The following is a 25,405-nucleotide window of genomic DNA, read 5'->3' as shown; positions in this document are numbered from 1 at the left end:
AGTGCTATTGTTGGATAATTAGAAGTATAAATAAGCCTTGAGGATCCCTGGATGGCTCAGTGGTTTAGTGCCTGACTTCGGCCCAGGGCGTGGTCCTGGAGTCCCGGGATCGAGTCCCACTCAGGCTCCCTGCATGGAGCCTGCTTCTCTCTCTGCCTGTGTCTCTGCCTCTCTATCTCTCTGTGTGTCTCTCATGAATAAATAAAATCTTTAAAAAAAAAAAAAAAGTAGAAATAAGCCAAAAGAAAGTCCTCACTCAGAGACACTTACATACATATCCTTCAGACATGTTTGTTTGTTATTAAAATAGCAGCACTCTGTGGGTGCCTGTGTGGCTCAATAGGTTGAGCATCTGACTCTTGATTTTGGCTCAGGTCGTGATCTCAGAGTTGTGGGATCCAGCCCCACACTGGACTCCACACACACACACAGCAGAGTCTGCTTGGGTTCTCTCCCTCTGCCCCTCCCACTATGCACAAGCAAGCTCTATTAATAAATCATAAAAAAAGCAGCACTCTGAATCTTTACATGATAATGCCATCATTCCATGTCAATGCTCTCTAATGAAACCATTCAATGACTGTCTTAATATTTCACTTTAAGCACATGATATGGTGTACTTAATAAATCTATTCTAATAAACATGAGTGTTTTCCTTTTTAAGGCTATCATAAAACAACCAACCTTGCTACGAAAATACTTTCTTAAAATACATTTATGTGTATATTTGTCTGATGGCTTTCCTGGGATAAATTATTAGAAATAAAACTGCTAAGTCAAAAGGCATGTAGTCCACCATCATGAAGTCCCCTTTTCAGGTCTTTTTATTCATATTACCAATTTGCCCTCCAAAAAGATTACTCCATTTTACTCTTTTAATTTATGCACCATTCAAAAAATGTTTATTTTGTACCTACTCTGTGATAGGCACTATCAACACAATCATAATTAACGTAACAGACACAGTCCCTGCCCTCTTAGAGCTTACAATCTGAAGGGAGACAGACACTCACACTATCACAAATTCTTCATTTTAAGTTGAGGTAAGCCAAGAAAGAAAAAACAGGGCTTTTCAGAGACCACAAAAATTTTAGAAGAACTTGATATAGCCTGAAGGTCTGGAAGAGTTCCCACAGGAAGAATGCTTCTGAGCTGGGGCTAAGGTTTTCTGTTGTAAATCAGGTGAAACCAGGTTACCGAGGATCCTGGATAAAATATCCTAGGCAAAGGGAGCAGCCAAAAGGGAAAGGAACATGACCCATTTGAAAAATATAATTAAGCAGCTCACTATGGCTGAGGCACGGAGGTGGTGAAAAAAGTAAGGCATGGAACACGCAAGCCCTCCAGCAGCAGTAACAGCTGGCTTCCTCCACTCTCACCAAGTGATAAAGCCAACACTCAATAATCTGGGCTAGAACATTCTGTCACATGGCAGTCAAAGCCTAAAGAACTAACAACTGAGTAAGGACACAATAAACTGTAAATCAGAAAAAGGGATGTAAGTAAACTTAGTAACCTGAATAAGGAATGTACTTTCAATCTGTTCCAGAACTTTCTAGCATACAATGTTATGTCCTGTATTTTAAACACTACAATTAGCTAAATATGACAGTTTAATAGTTTTCTAAAATATCTGCATACTCCTGGAGAGTAAAACACATGAAAAATTCTTCGACTTTAATTTATAATAGGCTAAGACTAACTCAAGTTTAAAAGTTTTTAAGTCTGTCAAAAAAAATTTATAATCACATTTTATTTAATCTGAAAAACATAAATGTTACTTTAGGTCCTACTCTGGAGAAAAGGGTACTTCACTGACTTTCAAAGACTGCAATTGGGCAAATTTTCTTTATTCTAACTTAGATTTTCTTATAGAAATAATCTTCCAAATAAATAAGTTAAAATCAATGTTTTAATATTTTTTTAATCAAAGGTTTTAGAAGACATCGAGTACTTCTTTTGCAGTGTTTTTATCCATGTAGGTATGCAACTATCATAATTTAAGGGATACTACTTTTTAGAAATTAATTATTATAAGAAAACATTTTACAGAAAGTTTGTACTATAAAATTAATCCCTAAGTGATCAGGGTCCTTAGTAATGGAGAGATAAAGAAGCTCAAAAGGGTCACTGCTTGGCAGCCTCTCATAACTAAAGATAGCAGAATACAATCTGCTATTTGTGAAAATGAGGAGATTGCATAAAAAAATCTCTTAACTATTCCCTATAAAAACAGGGAATGTCTACTAAAATGCCATTGTTTATTCTGTATAAAATATCCCTTTTACCCCCTCAAAAGCTTTTTGTTTTGCTTGAAGATTAAAAAAAAAAAAAAGCCATATCCTTAAGAAACATCTTCTGAAAATTATCTTAATACAAGATCCAAGTTTTCCATTATTTACTCTCCTTAATGAAGTTCACTTGCGTATTCCTGAGAAACTTTCTACACTTCACTGTTAGCCGATTCCACAGAATTCTTGAGCAATACACAGTACATAAGACAGAGTCTGAAACAGCCCTCACAAATATACTTTGAAGTAGGTGTTTTTGATACATAAATATACTAAGTTTCCAAACCATTATTCTCCCTACATAAACTCTAGATTAAAAAAAATGAGGTTTTCGAACCAATGATGTGTGCAGCCCATTCTCATGACACAGTCATTTAAAGCTTCTCATCTGCAAAACACAATGTAATAAATTATCAAAAAGAGGGAAAAAACAGGAGGCCTCATTTGGTTTACAAAATAAAAACCATAAGCATTACAAAACAGATGCCAAATATTAGAAGTTGCACACTTTGATAAATAATCTCTTAAATCTTCTTGATTAGAAAAGTAACAAGATCAACACAGAAAATTTGGGAAATACAGAAAAACAATAGAAAAAGTATGCCTGTAACCTTACTATATTGAAATGGAATTTCTGGTATTTGGAGTTTTTCCTTTCAGTATTTCTTCTATTATATACAATAAGAAATACATGTGCCTGCGTACTTTTTCTTGAACAAAATGAGCATATTACACTTGCATTTTAATCTTTTGTCTCCTCAACATGTGGCATGGTAAGTATTTCTGACATGGTGCAGGGAGGGAATTATCTCTGACTTTTAAAATCCTAAAACATGATTTTAACAACAGTATTATATGGATGTGTCATAATCTATTTAATCATTTCCCTTTGTCACTTTGGGACATTCATGTTGTTTCCAATATATTAATGTAACAAATAAGACTGTCATAAAGATATTTAAAACTTGTAACACTTCTGATTATCTTTTCAAGATGCATTCTAGAATTACTACCTTAAAGGGAATTTGAAATGGCCAAGAATCACCTACCATTTTTTGTTCTACAAGACTTTAACCCATACAAAATTCACAAAACTTATAGTTACATGGTGTATGTTTACAAATAAATTTTTTAAATCATAAAAAATTCAATATCTAAAAATCAGAAATCATAATAATAGGAAATATAGTTCCTGTTACATTTTACCATACCTTCATGAAAAAAATTAGTTCAACTTAATGCCACACTATATACTTAATCTGCTCCAAATGAGTCAGAGAACATGGAATGTTAGTACCAGAACAAAATGAAAAATTTTCTCAACTAGTTAAAAAAAAGAAAACATCAGAGAATGGAAGGGTAAGCCCAGCACAGGAGTTTAGGACAAAGACCCTTCCTCTAATAAGTTATAAATACTAGAGTTCTGGTCTTTCTCTCAGAAAGCAATTTAAAACCCAATTATTTTTCCCCTTTCACTTTAACCCTTGATATCCATCCTATTTAAATTTTCTGAACAAGAATTTTGTTATAGTAGTTCCAGAGATAATCTCTAGCTCTTGAATCTCAAAGAAGACTAATTTCTTAAAAGTCTAACCCTAACACTTTGAAAGAAAAAGCTAATGTTTGAGATTTGCAAAAAAAAAAAAAAAAAAAAAAAAAAGACAACTTTTCTCTTTTAATACTTACTCAGCATGAGAAAGTTTTATTTCTTCCCTTTGTCTTGCAGAATGATTTAGGTTCCCCCCTAAAACACAAATAGGCATAGAATCTTTCTACATGACTATTAAAAGTAAAATTCTCACACACACACACACACACTTACTTGTATGGGTATACCTTAAAGTAACAGAAAAGGCTATGAAAAATGAGAAAGAAATGTTTACTTCCTGGGACCTTCCCAAGGGGAAAAAATGTTTTTTAAGAATCTTTATATGAAAAAAAAAATAAAAAGAATCTTTATATGATCCACATACAAATAATCACTCCTTAATTCGAACATTGTTTTTTTAAGTTTGGACTCATGTACTGCTTTACATCTTGTTAACTGGGAAATTGTATTTATTTTCAGTAATAGTGAAAATTAAGAGAAATTAAAGGAAGTGACCTAAAATCATTTAAACAGCAGGTATATACATTTTACCAAGTGTATAACAAACTTTAGGAGCAAACTAGTTAGAAATAGCTTGGGCATTGGGCATAAGGGTAACATCAAACTCATATACAGAACAAAGAAAAAAAGTACAAATGCATTTATAATATGTCAGCAAAAGAAAAAAATCTGTAACACCTCATTCTGTATCAACCTTAAAATGCAAACTATTTTCTTTCAACCTTAAAATGCAAACTATAACTATGAATTTGTTTCCTTATTATTTTAAAGATGAGACAATAACACAGTAATGGCTTCAGGTTATTTTGAAATGCCAAACTTCTTTATGCTAACATAAAAAAATCTTAAATTTTATATTACAAAACTTAAATTGAAAAAAAAAAAAAAAAACCCACTTAGATTGAACTGGCCAGAAGGGACAACAATCTTAATAAATCTGAAGTTCCAAAATATATAATTACAGATTACATAATGAAATGTGTTTCCATCACTATGAAGAGAGTGTCATCATTACATGAACTAAAGCACTGGCTTCTAAAGAGGTATACAGACAATCCAGGGACCCCACAAGATGATCCACAATGGTTTAAGAAGAAAATGTCAAATTCTACTTACCTCTGGCACGATTCACCACATAGAGTAAGACCACAGATAAAAGTGACACTGGAAGTGAAAAAAAAAAACACAGGATCCTTCAAAAACATGTACTTCTTCCCAATGATTCCTATGTAATCATAATTGCAAAGTAAACCTTATATAAATCTTTATTGATTGGCATTTAAAAATAAAAACACTATTATATTATCTTCCAAAAAGCACTAAAAATGATTTACACACCGTTTATTCGATGGGCTACAGGAGCCCAAGGGCAGCAGGATCAGAGACAAGCTGATACAGGAAAAGGGGTGATCCACAGAGATCATCCCAGCTGCTATTTACTCTCTTTATTCTTCCTTTTAAGTGGTAGTGCCTCCTGGTACTTTCAAAACTCCTGCCAGCCCCCTATCTTTTTACAGAGAACCAAATAGAAACAATCCTTTGAGGATTCTAAGTCTGAAAACATCATGTTCATTTTTAACAAATTAACCAAACATAGAATGTGGCCATTTGACTCCCAAAAGCCTGGAGCCAGTGACAATCTCTAAGTTACAGCCTTTTTTTTTTTTTTTTTTTAATTTTTATTTATTTATGATAGTCACAGAGAGAGAGAGAGAGAGAGAGAGAGAGAGAGAGAGGCAGAGACACAGGCAGAGGGAGAAGCAGGCTCCATGTACCGGGAGCCCGATGTGGGATTCGATCCTGGGTCTCCAGGATCGTGCCCTGGGCCAAAGGCAGGCGCTAAACCGCTGCGCCACCCAGGGATCCCAGTTACAGCCTTTTTACCTTAACAAGTGAGGCACACTAAATTTAACTTAATATGGCAATTAAAACATTTTTAAATGGTAGTGTTTAAGAACCAAATATACATAGAATCATGGTTTGAAATTAAACCACATGCTGCAGCATCAAAAATAGACAAAAACACTTTGATGACCTAGTATTGTGAATTCTACATGACCCACTTTTTAAAAACAACATATTCTTAAAATTTGATGTGTTTACTTCTAAAATTATGAAATAATAAAATACATTCAGGCTTTTCATAATAATTATCTACTAATACCACCTTTCAAGAGAATGTGGTTTTATAGAGATTAAATGCATTTAATCTCTATAAATGTAAATGATAAAATCATCACTGGGGTTAGGGTTTACCATTTTAAACACATGTAAAAGCATAAAGGACAACTTGATATATAAGAATTTTTTTCAGATGAATACAACTGTGCATATAGTGAAGCCTACCACAGGAAAAATGCTAATTTATTTTTATTGTTTTCAATAGTAATACTATTTCCTAATACTTCCTATTTTCAACCAATAAATCATTACAGGTAAACATTAAATAACAGGACTAAAAATAAAGGCAATTTAAAGTTGTCTAATGAATAAACTATAGGCACTCACACCTAAATCATACCGATGTCCACATATTCACACCAGGGATGTACTCACCACCTTTTAAAATGGTTTCACTTCAAAGAGGATAATGTAAAAACTGTAAATATTTAAAATAGAATATGAAGCAGATTCCACTACTACTTTTAAAAATAGGAATCTCCTAAAAAAAAAAAAAAAAAAATGCCTGTGAATCCTCAGAGAACCAGAAAGCCACCAGCTGGGAAACTAATGCACAGACTAAGAAACAGGCAAATTTGATAGATATATCTTAGGGATTTGGTCTAAAAGAGGGAAAAAGAGAACAACAACAAAAACCTAAAAGTAACCTAAAAGTATAAATGAAAACATTCCGTTACATATTAAAAGAAACTAAATGTTGCCACATAACACACTTACAAGAAACACAGGCAATGAAGAAAACTTCTAAGAACAAATATCCCCGAGTATCCAGTATCATGCCAGCAATGATGGAAATGATTGCCAACCCAAGATTCTGAATGGACTGCATGCTACAAAACAAGAAATACAAAAACACATTTCAGTTTCAAAAGTCTTCACACACAGAGTAACAATTCATTTTAAATATTAGTATCTGTGAATGACATACTATTAGTGTTAAGAGATGTTTTTAACCAGGGACGACCTGATTAGGTTTTTCAACCCAAGACTGTTTCTACTACTAGCTGTTATGCTCAAAAGTAAGGGAGCTTGTCTTACTAAGTGCAGTATGAGCTTAATACTTTCCTGCTGAAAGAAAAAGCTAAGTGAATACCAACCATGAGTGCAGTTCCCACTTTTGCCTTCTGCCCTGTTCTGAGACTAGAACTCAACTTCTCACTAAGAAACGCTCAGATAAACAGGCAGTCAATGGCAATGTCAGAAACCACTTCTAATGGGTTAGCTTAACATCAGCTATCTTGCTGGAGGCTTGGAGCATCCATTGCCACAATATCACAAATAGATTAACTGACTTTTCTAGTAGTTTCTAGATTCAGAGCTGTCCCAAGAGCCTGAAGAGGACTAGATTCAAGAGATCTGGAGTTTTATATGATAATCAAATTGATACAGCAAAGAGGAACATTATAGTGCAAACACTTACAAGCCATATGCAGTTCCTAGCTGATGTTCAGGAACTACAAACGCCACCATGGGCCACAACGCACAGGCAAGCAACGAATAGGAGAGTCCCAGGAGAACCTGTAGAATACAGAAAAGGGTAAAAATCTTAACGTTAACCAAAAAAAGTGGTTTTCCTTTAATGCAAATTAGCCAATCTGCGATCATTAGCAAATATATGAATATTCATGCATATTTTATTATGATTATAACTAAAACTCACATTTGATACAAGAAAGTCCTGACTCTAATAGTATCCCTCTAGTGACAAAATACACACACAGTATGTATGTATGTATGTATTTATTTATTTATGACATAGGCAGAGACACAGGAGGGAGAAACAGGCTCCATGCTGGGAGTCCGATGTGGGACTCGATCCCGGGACTCCAGGATCACGCCCTGGGCCAAAGGCAGGAGCTAAACTGCTGAGCCACCCAGGGATCCCTTGTCTTAACCATTTTATATTATGTGTGCTTATAACTGACTGGGCCCAGGGTACAATCAAGGACTAAGCAAGAAAATAAAGCTAATTTGCAAAAAGTTACTACCAACATTTCTGGAAAGTTAATCTTCCAATATTTATTATTTACAAATTAAGCAATCAAGGCAACACCATGCCAAAAAGTCTATTATCTTACCTCAGGTCATCAACGCCTAACTGGAGAGCAGGGTAGAAAACCATTACCTAGTGTTACTTTTTAATTATAAAGGAAGCCTTATGATTTAAGTTTAAATAAGATCATTTACACCTATTATATTGGCAAAGGTTAAAATAAGGCCAATGCCCAACATGACTAGGATACTAAAAAAATGCACATTTGTGTATTATTGGTAAAACTATAAATGGGTAAGAACTTCTTAGAGGAGAAGTTTCACAACGTCTATCAAGATGTTAAGTGTGCAAAACCTTTGCTATAGCATTTATACTTCCAGGAATCTGTCCTAAAGAAATCTCACTAAGTGCAAACATATATGTTCAAGATATTCTTTTGTTAATAGTCAAGAAATGCAGCACATCTCAGCCTGTGGTCTTTAAAATGACATTCTAAAAAAGAGTAACAAAACCCTGATGAATTTTTTTAACCTTCTAAGGATCAAGGTCAAAAGAATGCAAAATCATGAATCATGGGCAGAAAGATTTTTTTTTTTTTGCCACTTATGATGGAAGAATTTCTTTTAAAGAAGTACAGAAAAATAAATGGAACTAATAAGCATTTTAGCTTTCCTAAGACTACTTTATCTCAAATTCTATTTCAGCACTGAGATTACTATGTTAAAAAGCCAAATAAAATTAAAAATATCTTATTCATTAGTAATCAAATTTACTTTTAAAATAGTTATTTTGTAGAAACTGAAGGCATTGTTTTTCCCCTTTCACAAGCTCTATCAGAATGAGTATATGGTGGCTCCTGACATGCACTTTTACAGAGTCTTCCCTGAAGCCCTGCCAGCATGAACAGTGACATTACCATAGCAATCCAAGGGTTCCACAGTGTGAAGGCCAGCATGATGTGGGCAGCAAGAGTGGTCACCACTGCACACAGAACCCAGATGATGTTCTTTCCTGTTTTATCCACCAGGAGCCCAAATATCGGGGACATGGGAGCTGATATAACATATACAATACTGCCCAAAGAATATAAAAGATATTTAATAAAATCATAACAGCTTTAAAAAAAAAAATCCAAGAAGTCCCTAAAACCATCAGGTAAAGCAAACCCTAGCTCATTTAATTTAGCATTCTTCTAAAACGGTCATCAGAAAAAAAAATAAAATAAAATAGTCATCAGTAAACAGTATTACAATATAGTATCTTTTTATTTTTTTTAAGATTTTTATTTATTTATTTGTGAGAGACACACAGAGAGGCAGAGACAGGCAGAGGGAGAAGCGGGCTCCCTGTGGGGAGCCTGATGTGGGACTCAATCCCAGGACCCCAGGATCATGACCTGAGCCAAAGACAGATGCTCAACCACTGAGCCACCCAGGCACCCCCAGTAAACAGAAATTTAAAGATTAAAGAGCAGCCCAAGATTTCTTCAGTTTTCCATTAATGCAAAGATGGTCTCTCAGGATCAAGTACCAATATAATGTTGATTTCGTATTATGGATGTTAAGTTACACGTATTCTTTGTCTCTTAGAACATTTGGTTATAATTAAAGACCCACCTATGCACAAAATAAGCACTCACAGAATTAATGAAATACCTGTTTATAGCACTTGCTGCCTGGGAGGAAAATCCAAATTTCTCTGTAAAGAAAACTCTAAAATAGAGAGAGACAGAGAGAGAGAAATAAGTACTTTAGAGAGAACTGCTTTTTAATAATTAAAGGCAAAATAAAACTAAATTAAAATAATTCTAAGTTTAACCAACTTTTCCTTCTTGATATTATTTTCTTACCTGATCTAACATTCATCTTTAAGCAACTGATGTTAAAGCTTTAGTGTTTATGTATTTCACTAAATAAAATACCCTGATGTTGACTTTTTTCATTTTAAATAAACAAACAGTACACATAAGTTTTCAGAATACCAAATGAATTACTACATGAAATTAAAAGTGCTTCTTTTCCTTAAAGCGGGACTGGATAGGTTCTTTGCCAAATAATGCCTAGAGATCTTGTCTCAAATAATTTAAAACACTCTGAATTTAAAGGTTCTGATTACGAAGACACACCCCTATAAACACACTCAACATACTGCTCTGTTCGAGCAGCTGCCAGTGGAAAGGCAGAGCTAAGTGATTAAAAAAAAAAAATTGATTTTTAACCCTGGCATAATGTAGTCCTAGCAAATGCGCCCAGGCATGGCACAATGAGTCAAAGCACTATTTCCATTCTTAAGAATAGGCTTCCAAACAAAGGAATAAAGAGGAAATTAAAAAAAAAAAAAAAAAAGAATACTAATCCAATGCAAAGTATTAAAATAAATCTTTATTAAGATTCAAAACTGTTATATTTCATCAAAAATATAATGAAAGTATTAAGCCAAATACTAACCCTTATAAGGTAAGAAAATCAGTTATATCCCAGGATGTAAAACAATTCCTATGTAAATGTAAACTATAACCAGAAAAGCAAGATTTATAGCTAAAAAAATTGCAATTGTGTGATTAAATTCTCATTATAATTTAGCAACAACAATGGAATGCCAGAGAATACTCACTTCCCAAGTCCAATAAAAGGGAACACTGCCACATAATAGCAGACACAGATGATAAATATTAGCCACAGGGGAAAAGAGAAGTCCTTTACATCAGTTAACTTAATAACTTCACCTTAAAAAGAAAGGGAAGAAGCTATGAGCATAATTTTGCATACCCAGGTCAAGAGTACTGATTAACCTTTGCCATTCAGTTTACAAAACACTTTTCTCAGTAAAGTACTGGAACATAACTTCTGGGAAAATCTAAAAAGACATTAGAAAAAGCAAAACCTAAGATTACTGTCTACTTTCCTGCTGTCTTCCAGGAACACTCATCATTTTCCAAATACACAAAGTGCAATCAAGAATGTAAATTCTAAAAATAAAAATAAAAAAACAAAAAATAAAGAATGTAAATTCTGTCAAAAGTGCTTAAGTGAAAAAAAAAATTGTTCTCCAAAATTTAGACAAGTTGAAACAGATTGGAAAATAAAAGATAAAAGACATGTATTAAGCCTCACTGGTCTTATAACACTACATAAGGAACTTATCTCATTGTAAATTATGTTCAAAGTTCCGCAAATCCCCAAAGCCCACTTTTCTTGCATTTAGACCTACCTGTTTTTCCTTGTGCTTTGTGAAGGATCTTTTCTGCTCTCTGATCCAAGTAAGCAAGAACCAAGGCACAGATTAGTGAAAGAATACATGTTATACCCCCTATAATAAAAAAAGAAAAAGAAAAAGAGAGAGAGAGAGAGAGAGAGATTTTTAAAAGTGAATGAAGGTTCCCAAGAGGCAGCACCTTACAGTCATAGCAGAAAACTTAGCAATTGAAAGGGATGCCATCTTGACACATCTAAGAAAATCTTACAAATACTAAATCAGGACAGAAGGAAAGGAACAGCATGTGGTTAAGTACTCAACAAACTACAGTCACTCTTACTACATTTATTTCCCAGCAGAAGGTTGGAGACTAGAGGGAAAAGACCATAACATACTAGTCTAGTCTTGTAATCTAGAATTTCCTTAAGAAAGTGGATGACCAGCTAGCAAATCAGTACTAATATATTAACTAAGTCTAAGCACTGATTACTGATGGATGCCAGGGAGAAAAATTATAAAAACAAAGTCTGGGGACGCCTGAGTGGCTCAGCAATTTAGTGCCTGCCTTAGGCTCAGGGCGTGATCCTGAAGTCCCAGAATCGAGTCCCCATGTCAGGTTCCCTGCATGCAGCCTGCTTCTCCCTCTGCCTGTGTCTCTGCCTCTCTCTCTCTCTCATGAATAAATAAAATCTTAAAAAAAATAAATAAAAACAACGAAGTCTGATTCTCCGATCATCTCATCTTCCTCTCAATTTCTTCCCAAAGTCTGTAACCCTTGCTCCTGCCCTTTGGCAGCCCAAAGGGCTCTACCCATCCACCCACAGCACAGCTCACCCAGGCTCTCCTTCCTCTTTGTAATCAGCATTACTCACTAATGCTAAACTCCTATCATTAAACTCAATCAGGATAAAGAGTAAATAAAGTTTATACTTTCAAGACTTTTAAAATAAGTTCAGTAAAATAAATGAATCTTTAATTTCATAATGTGGTCTATCTGAAAATTGCTAAAATAAAAGTCAGTAGATGTGGGTTCTACTTCTGCCACAAGCTGAATGATGTTGAACACAGAACTTAATCTCTTAGTTAGAAGTTCAACTTCCCCATTTGTAAAACTAGAGGCTTTGACTTGACAGCACAAATCTTTCCTGGCTCTAAAATTCTTTAAAATTATTAAGTTCTCCGTTGTGGAGAGGAGTGGAAGGAATACTGAAGAGCATCTGAGAGTAAGAAAAAGAAGTTTTCGATAAGGCAAGGGATTTGAGAGGTGAGAGAGGAAAGGAGGAGACTCTAGATTTTTTACCTGTTGAAGACTTCCTCTCCACTGACCTCTTTCTATCAAGTTATATATAAGGAATAAAAGATGGCACAGAATATTCTCCCCACCATCCCACAGGTCTTTGTAGGTCTCTCCAAGTGGCCCTCTTACCCACTATGGGGCTCAGTTACAAAAATCCACTACTCAGAGAAAAGCACAGGTGGTAACTCCAGAAGGCCTCACTCATATGTGTCTCAGTGATCTACCCAGCAACCAGGACAACCAAGCCTTAGCTAAGAGAACTTAGGGCCAGAGGGACCTATACAGTTTCAGTCAAACACCTGAAATTTTACAGAAAAGAAAGCTGAGACCCAGGGGCTAATCATCTTGTCCAAGATGACAGAACTAGTTAGAGCCAGGACTAGAACCCACACTCCTGACTCCCAACACAGTGGATTTCCCATGACAACTTCTGTAAAATCTTAGCTCCACAGGTATACTAAATGAATTTGCTTAAAAGGAAGTAATTTTCTCTTTGCTACAGACTAGTAACACCTTACATGTATAAAGTCTCTGTTTTCAGAATTTTCAAATATACTCTTATTTGCTCATCATGACAGTGCTGAAGCAGATAAAGAGGGACAAGATCCTCCATTTTAAGAAGGTGGAAATAGTAACACAAACAGGGTGAATGATTTACTATTTCTAATTAGGTCCAAGAACTAGTGAACTGTTCAGGCAAAACTATAACCAAAGTGGTCTAACCCTGATTCCAGTGTTCTTTCCTCTCCCATAATACTTCCTATGACATGCTTTCAGAAGAGACAAAACAAGGGACATCAGGATCCACTAACCAATCATAAGTGTGACCCCAAGGGTTTTGTGACCAGCAGAACCCAACGAAGCTTCAACTTTAGAATACAGCCATCCCATGAGATTCATGTTTACTGTACTTCCCTGAAAATGAAGGAAAAGGCATATATATAATTTTCATTTATATATACTCCATCTCGTTCAATAAAGGATATGAGGTAGCTAGGAGAAACAGGTATAACAAGATCCAGATTAAATAGATAAATTTTTAAAAAACACTACTAAACTTTTAAAACAAAACTAGCACACTAAGAAAAAGCCACAGATAAGATTACTGCACACACAAAAAAGCTAATTTATAGAAAATGCTAGTATTGAAAACAGCACAGTACACTTAGAATTTTCTAGTAGCAAAAGCAAAAATGAAACGAGTGACAAAATTCACAGGGCAGCTAAGAATAAATAAACTTTCACTCAGAAAAAGCATAGCGTTTGCTGATACTGACATTCTTAAAAAAAAAAAAACTCATCCTATCCATAAAAAGACAATAAAAGTTATAGAAAATAATATCCTCATTCACATATTCATCAGCAATTATTGAGCCCTGATTGAACCAGCCACTGTTCTAAGGTACTGGGAATATAATAAAGAACAAACAGAAAAATTCCCAGCTTTCATAAAGCTGATATTTCAGTGGGGCAAAGTGGCAAAATATGTAGTATATATATTACATTGTAGTAAGCACTTTTTTAAATAAGGGAAAAAATAAAGCAGAGATAGAGAACATAAAGGGGTAAAGGCCTCACTGAGACTGTGCCTTTGAGTAAAAACTTGAAGGCAGCTAGCTATGAGGTGATCTGGGCGGAAGGACAAAGCATTCAGGCAGAATGAACAGCCAGGCCCTGAAAGTGCAACAGCACTATGCTCCAGGAACAGCAGGGACGGCAGAGACTGGAACAGTGTAAATGAAGAAGACAGAAAAATGAGAGGAGATCCCCGGAGAGGAAATTGGGGGGTGGGGGGCAAACCACAGATAATACTAAGGATTCTGGCTTTTATTCTGTATGAGATGGGAAGCCACTTGGGTTTTGAGTAGAGAAGCAGCAGAATTCCATACATTTTAACAGATTTGTTCTGACTGCTGTATTCAAAAGAGACTACAAGTGGGGATGAAGGCAGAAGCAAGGATATATGCATTAGGAGGCTACTGCAATAATCCAGAAGAGAGGTGATGGGTCTTGGACTAGGGTGGCTAGCAGTAGGCATGGTGAGAAGAGGTCAGAATATGGATATATTTTGATGGTAAAGCTAACAAGACTGGCTAATGGAAAATACATGTTGACCAGGGAGGAGTAATTTAGGATGACACCTAAGGTTTTGCCTGAGCAACTGGAAAAGAGTTGCCCATAACCAAGGATGAAAGAACTACAGCATAAGCTGGGTTTGGTGGGGGGAGGGTTGAGGGGAGGGTAGTAGTAGAAAATCAAGAGCTGGCTTTTGGCCACGTCAGGTCTGATGTGCCTACTAGACATCCAAGTGGAAATGTCAAGTAGGAAGTTGCATTATAGGGGTGTGGAATGCAGGGAAAAGGCCTGGACAAGTGATATAAATGCAGGAGCAAAGACACCTATAAGATCACCAAGGAGGTGAGTGTCAAAAGAAAAGACAAGACATCCAATAATCATGCTCCAGGGCACCCCCACATTTACAAGTTGAGAAGACTAAGATGGAACTAGCAAAACAGGCCAAAGGAGTAAACAGAAAGGCAAGAGGGAAACTGTGAGACTGTAGTGACCTGGAACCCATGAGAAGACATCAGGGTAGGGGGAATGCCAACTATGCTAAATGCTGTTATTGACAGGTCAGACACTTAAGGACTGAGAAATCAATGTGTCATCCACAATATTCTCACAGCAAACACTGTAGCAAATTCCATGCAGCTATTTCTTACAAAAATAATAGCTTATGGCATTATTCAAATGAGTAATAAGGTATAAATAGAGACGTACTAGAAACTTTCCCCAATATCATTGAAAATGAAAGCTTCTCAATGACAGGGATGTTGTCTTAAAAATCCGTTAATTCTAAAATGCCTAAATGACATGACTTAGCAAGTACTCAATAAATATTTGTTGAAATAATGCATTTAAAAGTAACAAATTACAAATGAAAATCAAAAGAGTGTTGGACTTCTAACCCCCAGTAAGACACAAATAATAAGTGAGAAGTCTGCTGCCTGAAGATAAAATGCTCACAGCTCAGGCTACAGAAAATCTATGGAAAGGTAAAGCCAGAATCTCTATGACCATTCTGAATATGCCCAGGGACAAGGAAAGCACAAAAACCCTAAAACTCCATCTACCCCAGCAGCTCTGAAATGGAATCCTTTGGTCTCATACTTCTCACAAGGACCCTAAGCAAGAAATCAGGTCAAAGCTGAGCCACCCTAGCTTAAGAGAAGGTGCCTGCTTGCAGTCTGGCTCACTCTACCTCCTCCCCAGGTCCTCCCATCACCCCAATTACCTCCATCCTGCATTCTAGAAGCCCCTAAGATTCCTTTCTTTTTTTTAATTTATTTTATTTTATTTTTTTTAAACAAGTCTTTTATTTCTTTATTTATGATAGTCACAGAGAGAGAGAGAGAGAGAGAGAGAGAGAGAGAGAGACATAGGCAGAGGGAGAAGCAGGCTCCATGCACCGGGAACCCGACGTGGGATTCGATCCCGGGTCTCCAGGATCGTGCCCTGGGCCAAAGGCAGGTGCCAAACCGCTGCGCCACCCAGGGATCCCCCCTTTTTGTTTTTTTAATATATTTTTTATTGGAGTTCAATTTGCCAACATATAGTAAGTATAATACCCAGTGCTGTCAAGTGCCCCCCCTCAGTGCCCGTCACCCAGTCACCCCATCACCCCGCCCACCTCCCCTTCCACTACCCCTTGTTCATTTCCCAGAGTTAGGAGTCTCTCATGTTCTGTCTCCCTCTGTTATTTCCCACTGAGTTTCTCTCCTTTCCCCTTTAACCCCTACCTAGATTCCTTTCTAAAAAACTTAGGGCTCCTTAGAATGCAGCTGAATGGATTAGAGCTAATTTGTGACCATACAGAGAAGAACTTGAAGACCACGAGTAGCCACAATGATGTCACCAAGAGTGCATCTCACTTCCTTCTTCAATAAGTTATTAGACAATGAGACCCACAAACCACCACAAACATATCTTTACTTGCACAAGATACATAACAAAGTACTCAGAATATCCTTGTGTATAAAATTTAGATAATATGCAAAATCACACTAGCTAATAATTACAAATAAAGTAATATCTAGGTGTTTCCAATCAAATTGATAAAATAATTTTTTAAGGCAATAACAGTCTGTACTATCAAAGCTATATAATAAAAAGAATCCTTTCATATCCCACAGATGGGAATGTAAACATCATTGAGAAAATAATATGGGAATATGTCCTAAGAAACCCTAACTAATTCTCTTGACTCAGTTCCATTCCTAGCAACCTAGCCTCAGAAAACAGATGCAGACAAGTTTTATAGAGTGTCACACAACAGTGCTGTCTATAATGGTTGAAAAATTAGGAAGAATCTATATGTATAAAGTCACAAAAGTATCATACAGGTGACACGTGTTACACATTTCATATAATGAACCACTACATTAAAGACTTTTTTACTGGATTTCTTTTTCCCTAAGAATATGTTACAAGCATTTTCATGCCATTTACTAGTCTTTGGAACCTTGATTTTCAGTGGCAAGGATTTAAAAACAAAACAAAACAGAACAAAAAAAAAACAAAAAACCCTCTATTCATAGGAGTTTATGAGAAAAAAATACTTAACAGGGTTTGGGAGGGCCAAACACCTTATAGGTTGCATTAATAAAAGTACAATGTTGCTTCTCTGAGTACCCTCTATCAGACCAAACCTGAAACACCACAAATAGTTCCAGGTTCGAGATGCTGAGTAAAGTACTGAATACCTGCAGTAAGCCCAGGCAGGTGGGAGCACCATGGCCAGGGAGCTGCAACCCATGTCATGTGGCTTAGACAACCACAGGAAATGAGTGAGGAACTTAAAAGCTGTCTTTATAAGCAAAGTGCTGGCCCACAGCAAAGGAAATAAATACTAACAAGAGGGCAAAAGTTTGGGCAATCAGAAAAAGTTACCTGTGGAAGCAAATTTCATCTCTATGTAAGGTTGAACTTCACAAAGCTAACTAAAGGAGCTGCCCTATCACACAGTGAGCTTCCAATCACTAGAAATGTGCAAGTATAGTCTGGAAGACTTTCATAGCAGGAATGCAAAAAGTGGGCAAAGAAATTTGATAACAAAACCTGTAAGATCCCTACCAATGCTCAGATTCTTTAATAAATGCTAATTAGCCTTTTTAGACTGTTTCCTAAGTGAAATAAGGTAAAAATGCCTTAAAGTAAGGTAAATGTTATACTATGGTCTACAGAAAAACATAAAAAATCAATGCCTAATGTAGCAAACAAAAATACACTTCATCCCATTATTTTTAAGTGATAATTATAAGATTGAATCTCTTACTTCCTGTTTGACTTCATTAGGTTTGTCATACTTACAATTCTAGCCATACTAAGTTGAAGTCCAAACACCAAGTTTAATTCTTTGCCTTTAAACCAACTCACAGCATATGTATTCTGAGCAACTGCTAAGGACTCCCCACCAATCCTAAAAATGAGAAAAGGAAGAAAAATTACTGCTTTTACAGAAATACCACTATTAGCAATGCAAGTTTAAAATTTGACACTCCTCCTATCAAAAGGTGTGTCCCCACCTCTGAATCTAGTGGGCCTGAGACTGCTTCAACCAATATAATATGGTGGAAGTGGTGCTATGTAATCAAAGCTGACATCTGCCTTTTTACTCAAACATTCCCACTTGAAGCCCTGAGCCATCCTGTAAAAAGTCCAACAACCCTCAGTATACCATGCTATGAGAAAGCCAAGCCACCCAGAAAGACCACATGTAGGCACTCCATCCAGCAGTGCTAGTCTTCAAGTTATCCCAGAATGAGACGTTTAAGTCAACAAGCTTTCAGATGATTCCAGTACCCAACCTTCCATGAATCTTTTGGGCTGAGACTCCAGACATCCGGTGCACAGACAAGCCATCCATGCTGTACCCTGTTCAAATTCCTAACCCACAAAGTCCACAAGCATATTGTAATGGCTGTATGACACTGCTAAGTTTTGGGGATTGTGGCATGTCGCAATAATAAACATGACCTGTAATAAAAGGAGTCTGGGTTACATCATCACCTATGTTACCTATGATACATAAAAGGTCCACCTGGGAAGAGTAGTTCTTACTTTGTGGAAACACAAAAATTCACATTTTCCAGGTCAATAACTTCCATATTTGACATTTTTCTATTTCCTGGGCTTTGACTTTCTTTCTGTAAGTCCTACATACTGACCACTCCCTCTCTAGACCTTCAGTTAGGAGATTCTCCTCCATATCCTAACACTGAGTCCTCCTCACTCTGTCTTAATCCAAAAATCCAAAAATATTCCCCCTCTTTCTACAAATCCAAACCTGATGCTGATGTCAAGGCATACTTCATCCATGAGGCCATTTCTGACAATACCTCCATCTCTTGACCCTTTTCACATTTTTTTTAAAAGATTTTATTTATTTATTCATAAGACAGAGAGAGGGACAGAGACATAGGCAGAGGGAGAAGCAGGCTTCTCACAGGGAGTCCGATGTAGGACTCAATCCCAGGACCCCGAGATCATGCCGAGCCAAAGGCAGATACTCAACTGCTGAACCACCCAGGCGTCCATCTCTTTCATATTTTTATATATATTTTGTTTCCTTCTCTCTCACTCAGAAACTTTCCAAGGTGAATCACATATGTCTACATGTCCCCAGTACTTATAAGAAAAGCTTAAATAAGTTCTATCATCTGCATCTCTCAGCAGGGAGCCCAAGGCTGGACGCAGAATGGATGTATTGAACAGGCACTGAAATTCATGAAGAATAATCAGTCTGCTGGTAGTTTGATTATTCAAGCCTCTTTAACAGGATTCAAAAAGACCTGCATATCATCCATTAAGAAATAGAAAAATGTCCATAAATCGCCAACATACAAATGGTTGGTCTATACTTTTCTAAATGAAGTTTAAATCAGTCTTCAATATAACAAAAAACAAAACATTCGGGAAAAATATCATTTCTGGAAAACTATTTAATATCTAAACCCGAAATAGTTAACCATGACCACTCAAAATTATTGCTTACTTTAAAGGAAGACAATAAACAGTCTTTTGTATGTATAGATAGATTTCAAGGATTTGAGGTAATTCTCCAGAAGAGACATAATTTTATGAATCTTTAATAAATTAATAATAAACACTAAAATAGTAATTAACATATTAGGATGAATAAAATTATGCCTAACTTACCCAAACACAAATCTTCCAAATTCCATCAGCCAAAAAGCATTAAATATTCCACCCAGAGCAAAAATCACCTACAACGTAGAACAGAAATGCAGAATCATTTCAATAGAAATAAAAAGGTAAAGTATTCAAGAGAAATAAATAATAAGGGATCCCTGGGTGGCGCAGCGGTTTGGCGCCTGCCTTTGGCCCAGGGCGCGATCCTGGAGACCCGGGATCGAATCCCACATCGGGCTCCTGGTGCATGGAGCCTGCTTCTCCCTCTGCCTGTGTCTCTGCCTCTCTCTCTCTCTGTGACTATCATAAATAAATAAAAATTAAAAAAAATAAAAAAAATAAAAAAAAAAAGAAATAAATAATAAAAAATCACAACTTCTATAATGGTTTTAATGTTCCCTCTTAGTAAATCTGTGAAATTTAAATATTAATGTTCATCTATCTCAAGGCTTAAAATGGACTATGCATTATGCTACATGGGCATCTGTGGGCCCTGCTTAATTAAGTCGGGTAGTCAATAAACACATTTTTGCTGGTAGAATTAGACAAGAATTCAAAAGTCACTGTTACACAATCAATGGATGTTTTGGACTTTCTTACCTGTCCAATGCAAACAAAGCAGCTAAAAATAATGGTGCCCCATCTGTGAGAGAGAGAAAGAGAATGAATTAAGACTATGTCACCAAGTCCTTCAGTAATAATTCACTCCAGTTTTCTTTGACCCCTACATATTTCTTCCAGGAAAAAAAAAAAATGAAGTGCTAGTCTGCCTCTAAAGTCAGCAGCTTTCCTAGGCTAAATATTAAGCTACAGAAGTCTTGACTTCTAAGAGGATTCCAGAGAATGGCATACATTTTTAAACCATTATCATCTCTTCAACAAACAAAATTTGTTAAATAATCTTCAAAAAGTTCCCAGGGTTCCCACTTAAAAATCAACATTCTAGGGGTGCCTTGGTGGCTCAGTCAGTTTAGCATCCAACTTCTGGTTCAGCTTAGGTCATGATGTCAGTGTGGTGAGATGGAGCCCTGCATCAGGCTCCATGCTCAGTGAGGAGTCTGCTTGGGATTCTCTCTCTCTCTCTCCATCTGCCACTCTCCTGCATGCACAGGAGCTTGTTCTCTTTCTCTCTAAAATAAATAAAATCCTTAAAAAAATTGACATTCTTTACAAAATTACTATTAAGAGTTTAGAATTTATTCCAAGATTAAGTAATTTTAAGTGGTTATAATTCCCGACAACTAAAAACTATTTTTATTTTATTTATTGATTTTTGTTTTTGTTCTTTGAGTATAGTTGATACAGTGTTATAATACTCTCAGGTATACAACATAATGATTTGACAAGTTTATACATTACTCTATGTTCACCACAAATATAGCTGCCGTCTATCATCATACAACACTACTACAATATCATTGCCTATACTCCTTATGCTGTGCCTTTCCATTCCTGTGACTTACTCATTCCATAACCTGAAATTTGTATCTCCCACTCCCCTTCATCCATTTTGGCCAACCTTCCATGCCCTCCTTTGTGGCAACCATCAATTTGTTCTCTATATAGGTATGGCTCTGTTTTTTGTTTAGATTCCATATATGAGTGAAATCATATGGTATTTGTCTTCCTCTAACTTATTTCACTTAGCATAATTATTTTTAAAAGGACAAGTATCAACCAAGTTAATACAATTGCAAATCTGCCCACTCACACATTCTATACTTCAAATCTCTCATTAATGTCCCAGAGTAATAAAATGCCAGTATTAGAAGAGACCTCAAAGATTCTACGAGTAAATCCTACTTCTGAAACTCAAATCCCTCTCAAGATCCTTGTGAAATGGCCATCCACATTCTACTGAATAGTTCTCTAGCATTGGAAAACTGGCAACTCATGGCCCTTCATCACACTCACCAAAGTCTACATCATACTAAGTAGGATCAGTCTCCCTGAAGTTTCAAGCTAATTCCATCCCTTCAGACCAAGCAAAATAACTTTAATTCCTCCTTTATACTTAACCCTTCAAAATTTTTAATAATAATAATAATAATAATAATAATGTAGATTATAACAGTTAATACAGAATTTTATTTTTCTCTTTATCTTTATAGAATGCCTAATCTACTTCTGTGTTTTCCTAATAACATTTTACCCACAGTGAGATTTTTCTCAAGCTTACCGTATTCCAAATACTCGATCTATCAAAAAGCCACCGAAAAAACATAAAACTACATTGGGCCAAGAATACCAGGCATACAGCAGCATGAATTTCGTGGTATTCACCTGCATATCCTATAACAAAAGAAAATAAAACTCTTTTTTTTTTCCAAACATTTAAGTATAGCAACAAATCAAACATTCTTTGTGTGTAGGACAGAAGTTTCTTAATCATTTATAGTCACTAACTGCTTTGAGAATCTCATGACAGCTATGGCCCCTATCACAGAAAAATGGTGACCCTTGGGATCCCTGGGTCCGTATGCCTTTTCAGAGCATTTATGGAATCCAAGATCAATAGATCCCCCAATACTGGGACCATCTCCATCTGTCTGTATCTTCTCCATTCTTATTCCCATTATACCATGCGCACTGGTATTCCTTCCACATGGAAAAGATAATCTTAGCCCATCCCTATGCACCCCCCAAATCCTACCTTCTTTTCCTTTCACTCTAGAATGTTAAGGGCTAATCTTTTCCTTTCTGTACAAAGATAAAACCTTACAAAGAAAAAACTATCTAAATTCACAAGAAACTATAAATATCAAAGATATTTTTTACAAAACCAGAATAAAGATATTGACATGGAGAATCCTCTGTGGTCGGCATCCACATTAAATAAAAAAAAAAATGAATGAACAATAACAAAGATATATTTAAGAAAGCAAAAAGCTATTCTAATCATTTGTCATTCAGATGATTATGCAATTGGAAAGTGCATTACAAACAAAAATCTGCTAATATTTTTGGTAATTCTACGGAAATAGCACTAATTTATTTAAAGTGTAAAACAGTATCTAGTCACAAGTGTTATAAATGAATTCTTTGTGGCCACTCATTCCAACTCAAGAATACTCCTTACTACACATGAATTTCACTACAGATGTTAAAATGGATTCAACGGACGTTTCAGCCAGGCAATCTGAGACTTGATGATGCCTCAACAGTTAAACCTACTCCAGAGCCAACAAAAGAAATAAAGTGAAAAATCAACTTACCCGCTTAACCTGAGTCTGAAGGGCAGCAGGATTATCATAGCAAAAATAGCTGCCTAGAATAAGGAAGAGCAAACATTTTATAAATAATAATTCTGTCCATGTAGAAGTTTCAAGTTGCAAATATTATTCAACTGGTGATTTTCAATGTTTATATGAGGGGCTCAAGGACTGACAGTGTGGACCACTTCCTTTCCACTAATATTTTCTACGTTGTAGCCAAATGATGCAGAGAAAACATGCCAAATCATTTTCAACTTATGTGCATAAACAGCAAATATTGGGAACCTTAAGAGAAGTCAATCGACAATTGTCTTTTTTTAGCATCTTCATGAAACAACTATGTTTTCCTTATTTAAAGCTACCAAAACACACACACACACACACACACACACTAAAGATTTCACAAACACCCTCAGCAGTTTCCTAATAATGTTACCCGAGGTCACCACTTACCATGAGAGTACTGGAATGGAGTTTAACTACTCTGACTGAGTCGATATTTGAAACAATAATCTAGATCTACAAACAGAATTCCCAAGATTCCCTGCCTGTCTGTGTGTCTCTCACGAATAAATAAATAAAGTCTTAAAAAAAGTTTCTCAGTAATTTAAAAAAAATAATAAAATCAGACAATTAACCATAATTTACCCAAAATAATCTGCTTGAGTAGAGGTAATTTTAAGTGCTTTGTATGTTAGGTTTTTTGGTTTCTAAACCCAGCAAGTTAGGATTCCTGTTTTAATTGCTGTAAAGGATGCCAATGTCATGGTTTTTTTTTAATTTATTTTTTATTGGTGTTCAATTTACTAACATACAGAATAACCCCCAGTGCCCGTCACCCATTCACTCCCACCCCCCGCCCTCCTCCCCTTCTACCACCCCTAGTTCGTTTCCCAGAGTTAGCAGTCTTTACGTTCTGTCTCCCTTTCTGATATTTCCCACACATTTCTTCTCCCTTCCCTTCTATTCCCTTTCACTATTATTTATATTCCCCAAATGAATGAGAACATATAATGTTTGTCCTTCTCCGACTGACTTACTTCACTCAGCCCAATGTCATGTTTTAAAGCTATTGGACAGGCATCACCTTTCCACAAAGTATGGGGGGAAGGGGTGAACCAAGAGTTGCAAAGGAGGTAAACCCAAGGCATCCTTCATGGAAGCCTTTTTACATATTTCCAACAGCAGCATAAAATTATCCACAATAATGTTGATTACACATTCCAGCAGGTTCTAGCAAACGCCCCTGAGAAACACATAACCACCTCTTAAAACCATACCAAGCTGACATGAGAATGCTGGACACATCAGTTGCGGGAATACAAGCAGATGCTTTAGAAATCATCTCAAGAACTTTTCAGGGTCGTCAGATTTCGTAACTGAAACCGAACACCGCCAAGACCACCACAAGGCAAACCCAGGAGGGTTCCTTCAGCAGCGGCAGAGCGGAGCAGCAAGGGAACACACCTACTTACTGCAGCCACCGGCAGGGCGCATGCATGGATTTACCCAAAGACCATGAGAAACAAATAACAGACTGCTCACGTATTAGTCCTTTAAAAAGCTTGGGGGGGGGGGGGGGAGGTCTTAGGGGTGGAGAGTTCAATCTTCCTGAATTCCTTCTTTAAAAAAAAAAAGATTTTATTTATTTATTCATGAGAGACAGAGAGAGAGAGACAGAGAGAGAGAGAGAGGCAGAGACACAGGCAGAGGGAGAAGCAGGCTCCACGCAGGGAGCCCGAGGCGGGACTCGATCCCGGGTCTCCAGGATCAGGCCCTGGGCTGAAGGCGGCGCTCCACCGCTGCGCCACCCGGGCCGCCCCTCTGAATTCCTTCTTAACACTGTATGGACACGAGCTTAGACAAACAGGGGCTCCTTCACATCCATGGCCCCAGGGGGCGAGCTCCCAGCCCCCAGAACTTCTTGGAGGGCAAGAGAGAGACAAAACTCGCCCCGCTTAGCCGACTCCGACCCCCACCCCGAGGTGCCGGGGGCAGCAGCCTCCGCAGGCGAAGGGGAAGGGAAGGGGCCGCGTCGCAGCTCCGAGCTCAGCGGATCCCGGGGCTCCCAGGGAAAATCGGAAACGTCTCGCCTCTCGGCCCCACCCTCACCAAAGCCGAGGAAGCACATCAGCAACAGCACCAGGAGCCGGTGCGCCAGGCGACCGGGGTCGCAGATTGCCGGCAGCGCCCCGGAGACGCCGGGGGCCGCTCTGCCAGCCCCATCCGGGCGGCCTTCCAGCAGGGCCCGCGCCTCCTCCTCGTCCTCCTCCATCGCGCCGGGGGAAGCCGGGGACGCGGCAGCCGCAACTGCGGGGCAAGGCCGCACCCCCAGGGCCCCGCCGAGAACGCGGTCACGTGGCCGCGGCCGCTCACGTGACGCCGCGGCGGGTCACGCAGGGCCACGCTCAC

General features: G+C 37.2%; 1 protein-coding gene across 2 annotated transcripts; it reads right to left on the bottom strand.

Annotated features, from left to right (window-relative positions):
- Positions 1 to 806: 806 nt before the first annotated feature.
- Positions 807 to 25,355, bottom strand: MFSD1 (major facilitator superfamily domain containing 1). Of its 2 annotated transcripts, XM_072807875.1 has the most exons (16): positions 25,106 to 25,355; positions 22,994 to 23,046; positions 21,958 to 22,070; positions 20,379 to 20,421; positions 19,785 to 19,852; positions 17,937 to 18,045; positions 13,379 to 13,481; positions 11,285 to 11,383; positions 10,688 to 10,799; positions 9,730 to 9,786; positions 8,991 to 9,147; positions 7,502 to 7,599; positions 6,799 to 6,911; positions 5,017 to 5,064; positions 3,978 to 4,035; positions 807 to 2,679 (listed from the first exon to the last, which is right to left on the bottom strand). In XM_072807875.1, the coding sequence occupies exons 1-16, from the start codon at positions 25,266 to 25,268 to the stop codon at positions 2,676 to 2,678; spliced, it is 1,398 nt and encodes a 465-aa protein (XP_072663976.1). In that variant the 5' UTR covers positions 25,269 to 25,355; the 3' UTR covers positions 807 to 2,675. The 2 variants fall into 2 exon arrangements, with proteins under 2 accessions (XP_072663976.1, XP_072663977.1); XM_072807876.1 differs by lacking the exon at positions 807 to 2,679 and having other exon boundaries at positions 3,974 to 4,035; positions 25,106 to 25,349.
- Positions 25,356 to 25,405: the final 50 nt, after the last annotated feature.

The sequence above is a fragment of the Canis lupus genome, chromosome 31, assembly GCF_048164855.1.
Source record: "Canis lupus baileyi chromosome 31, mCanLup2.hap1, whole genome shotgun sequence".
In the NCBI taxonomy this organism is placed as follows: domain Eukaryota; kingdom Metazoa; phylum Chordata; class Mammalia; order Carnivora; family Canidae; genus Canis; species Canis lupus.
The sequence above is the reverse complement of the archived record's forward strand: the minus strand, read 5'-3'. Positions and strand labels throughout refer to the sequence as shown.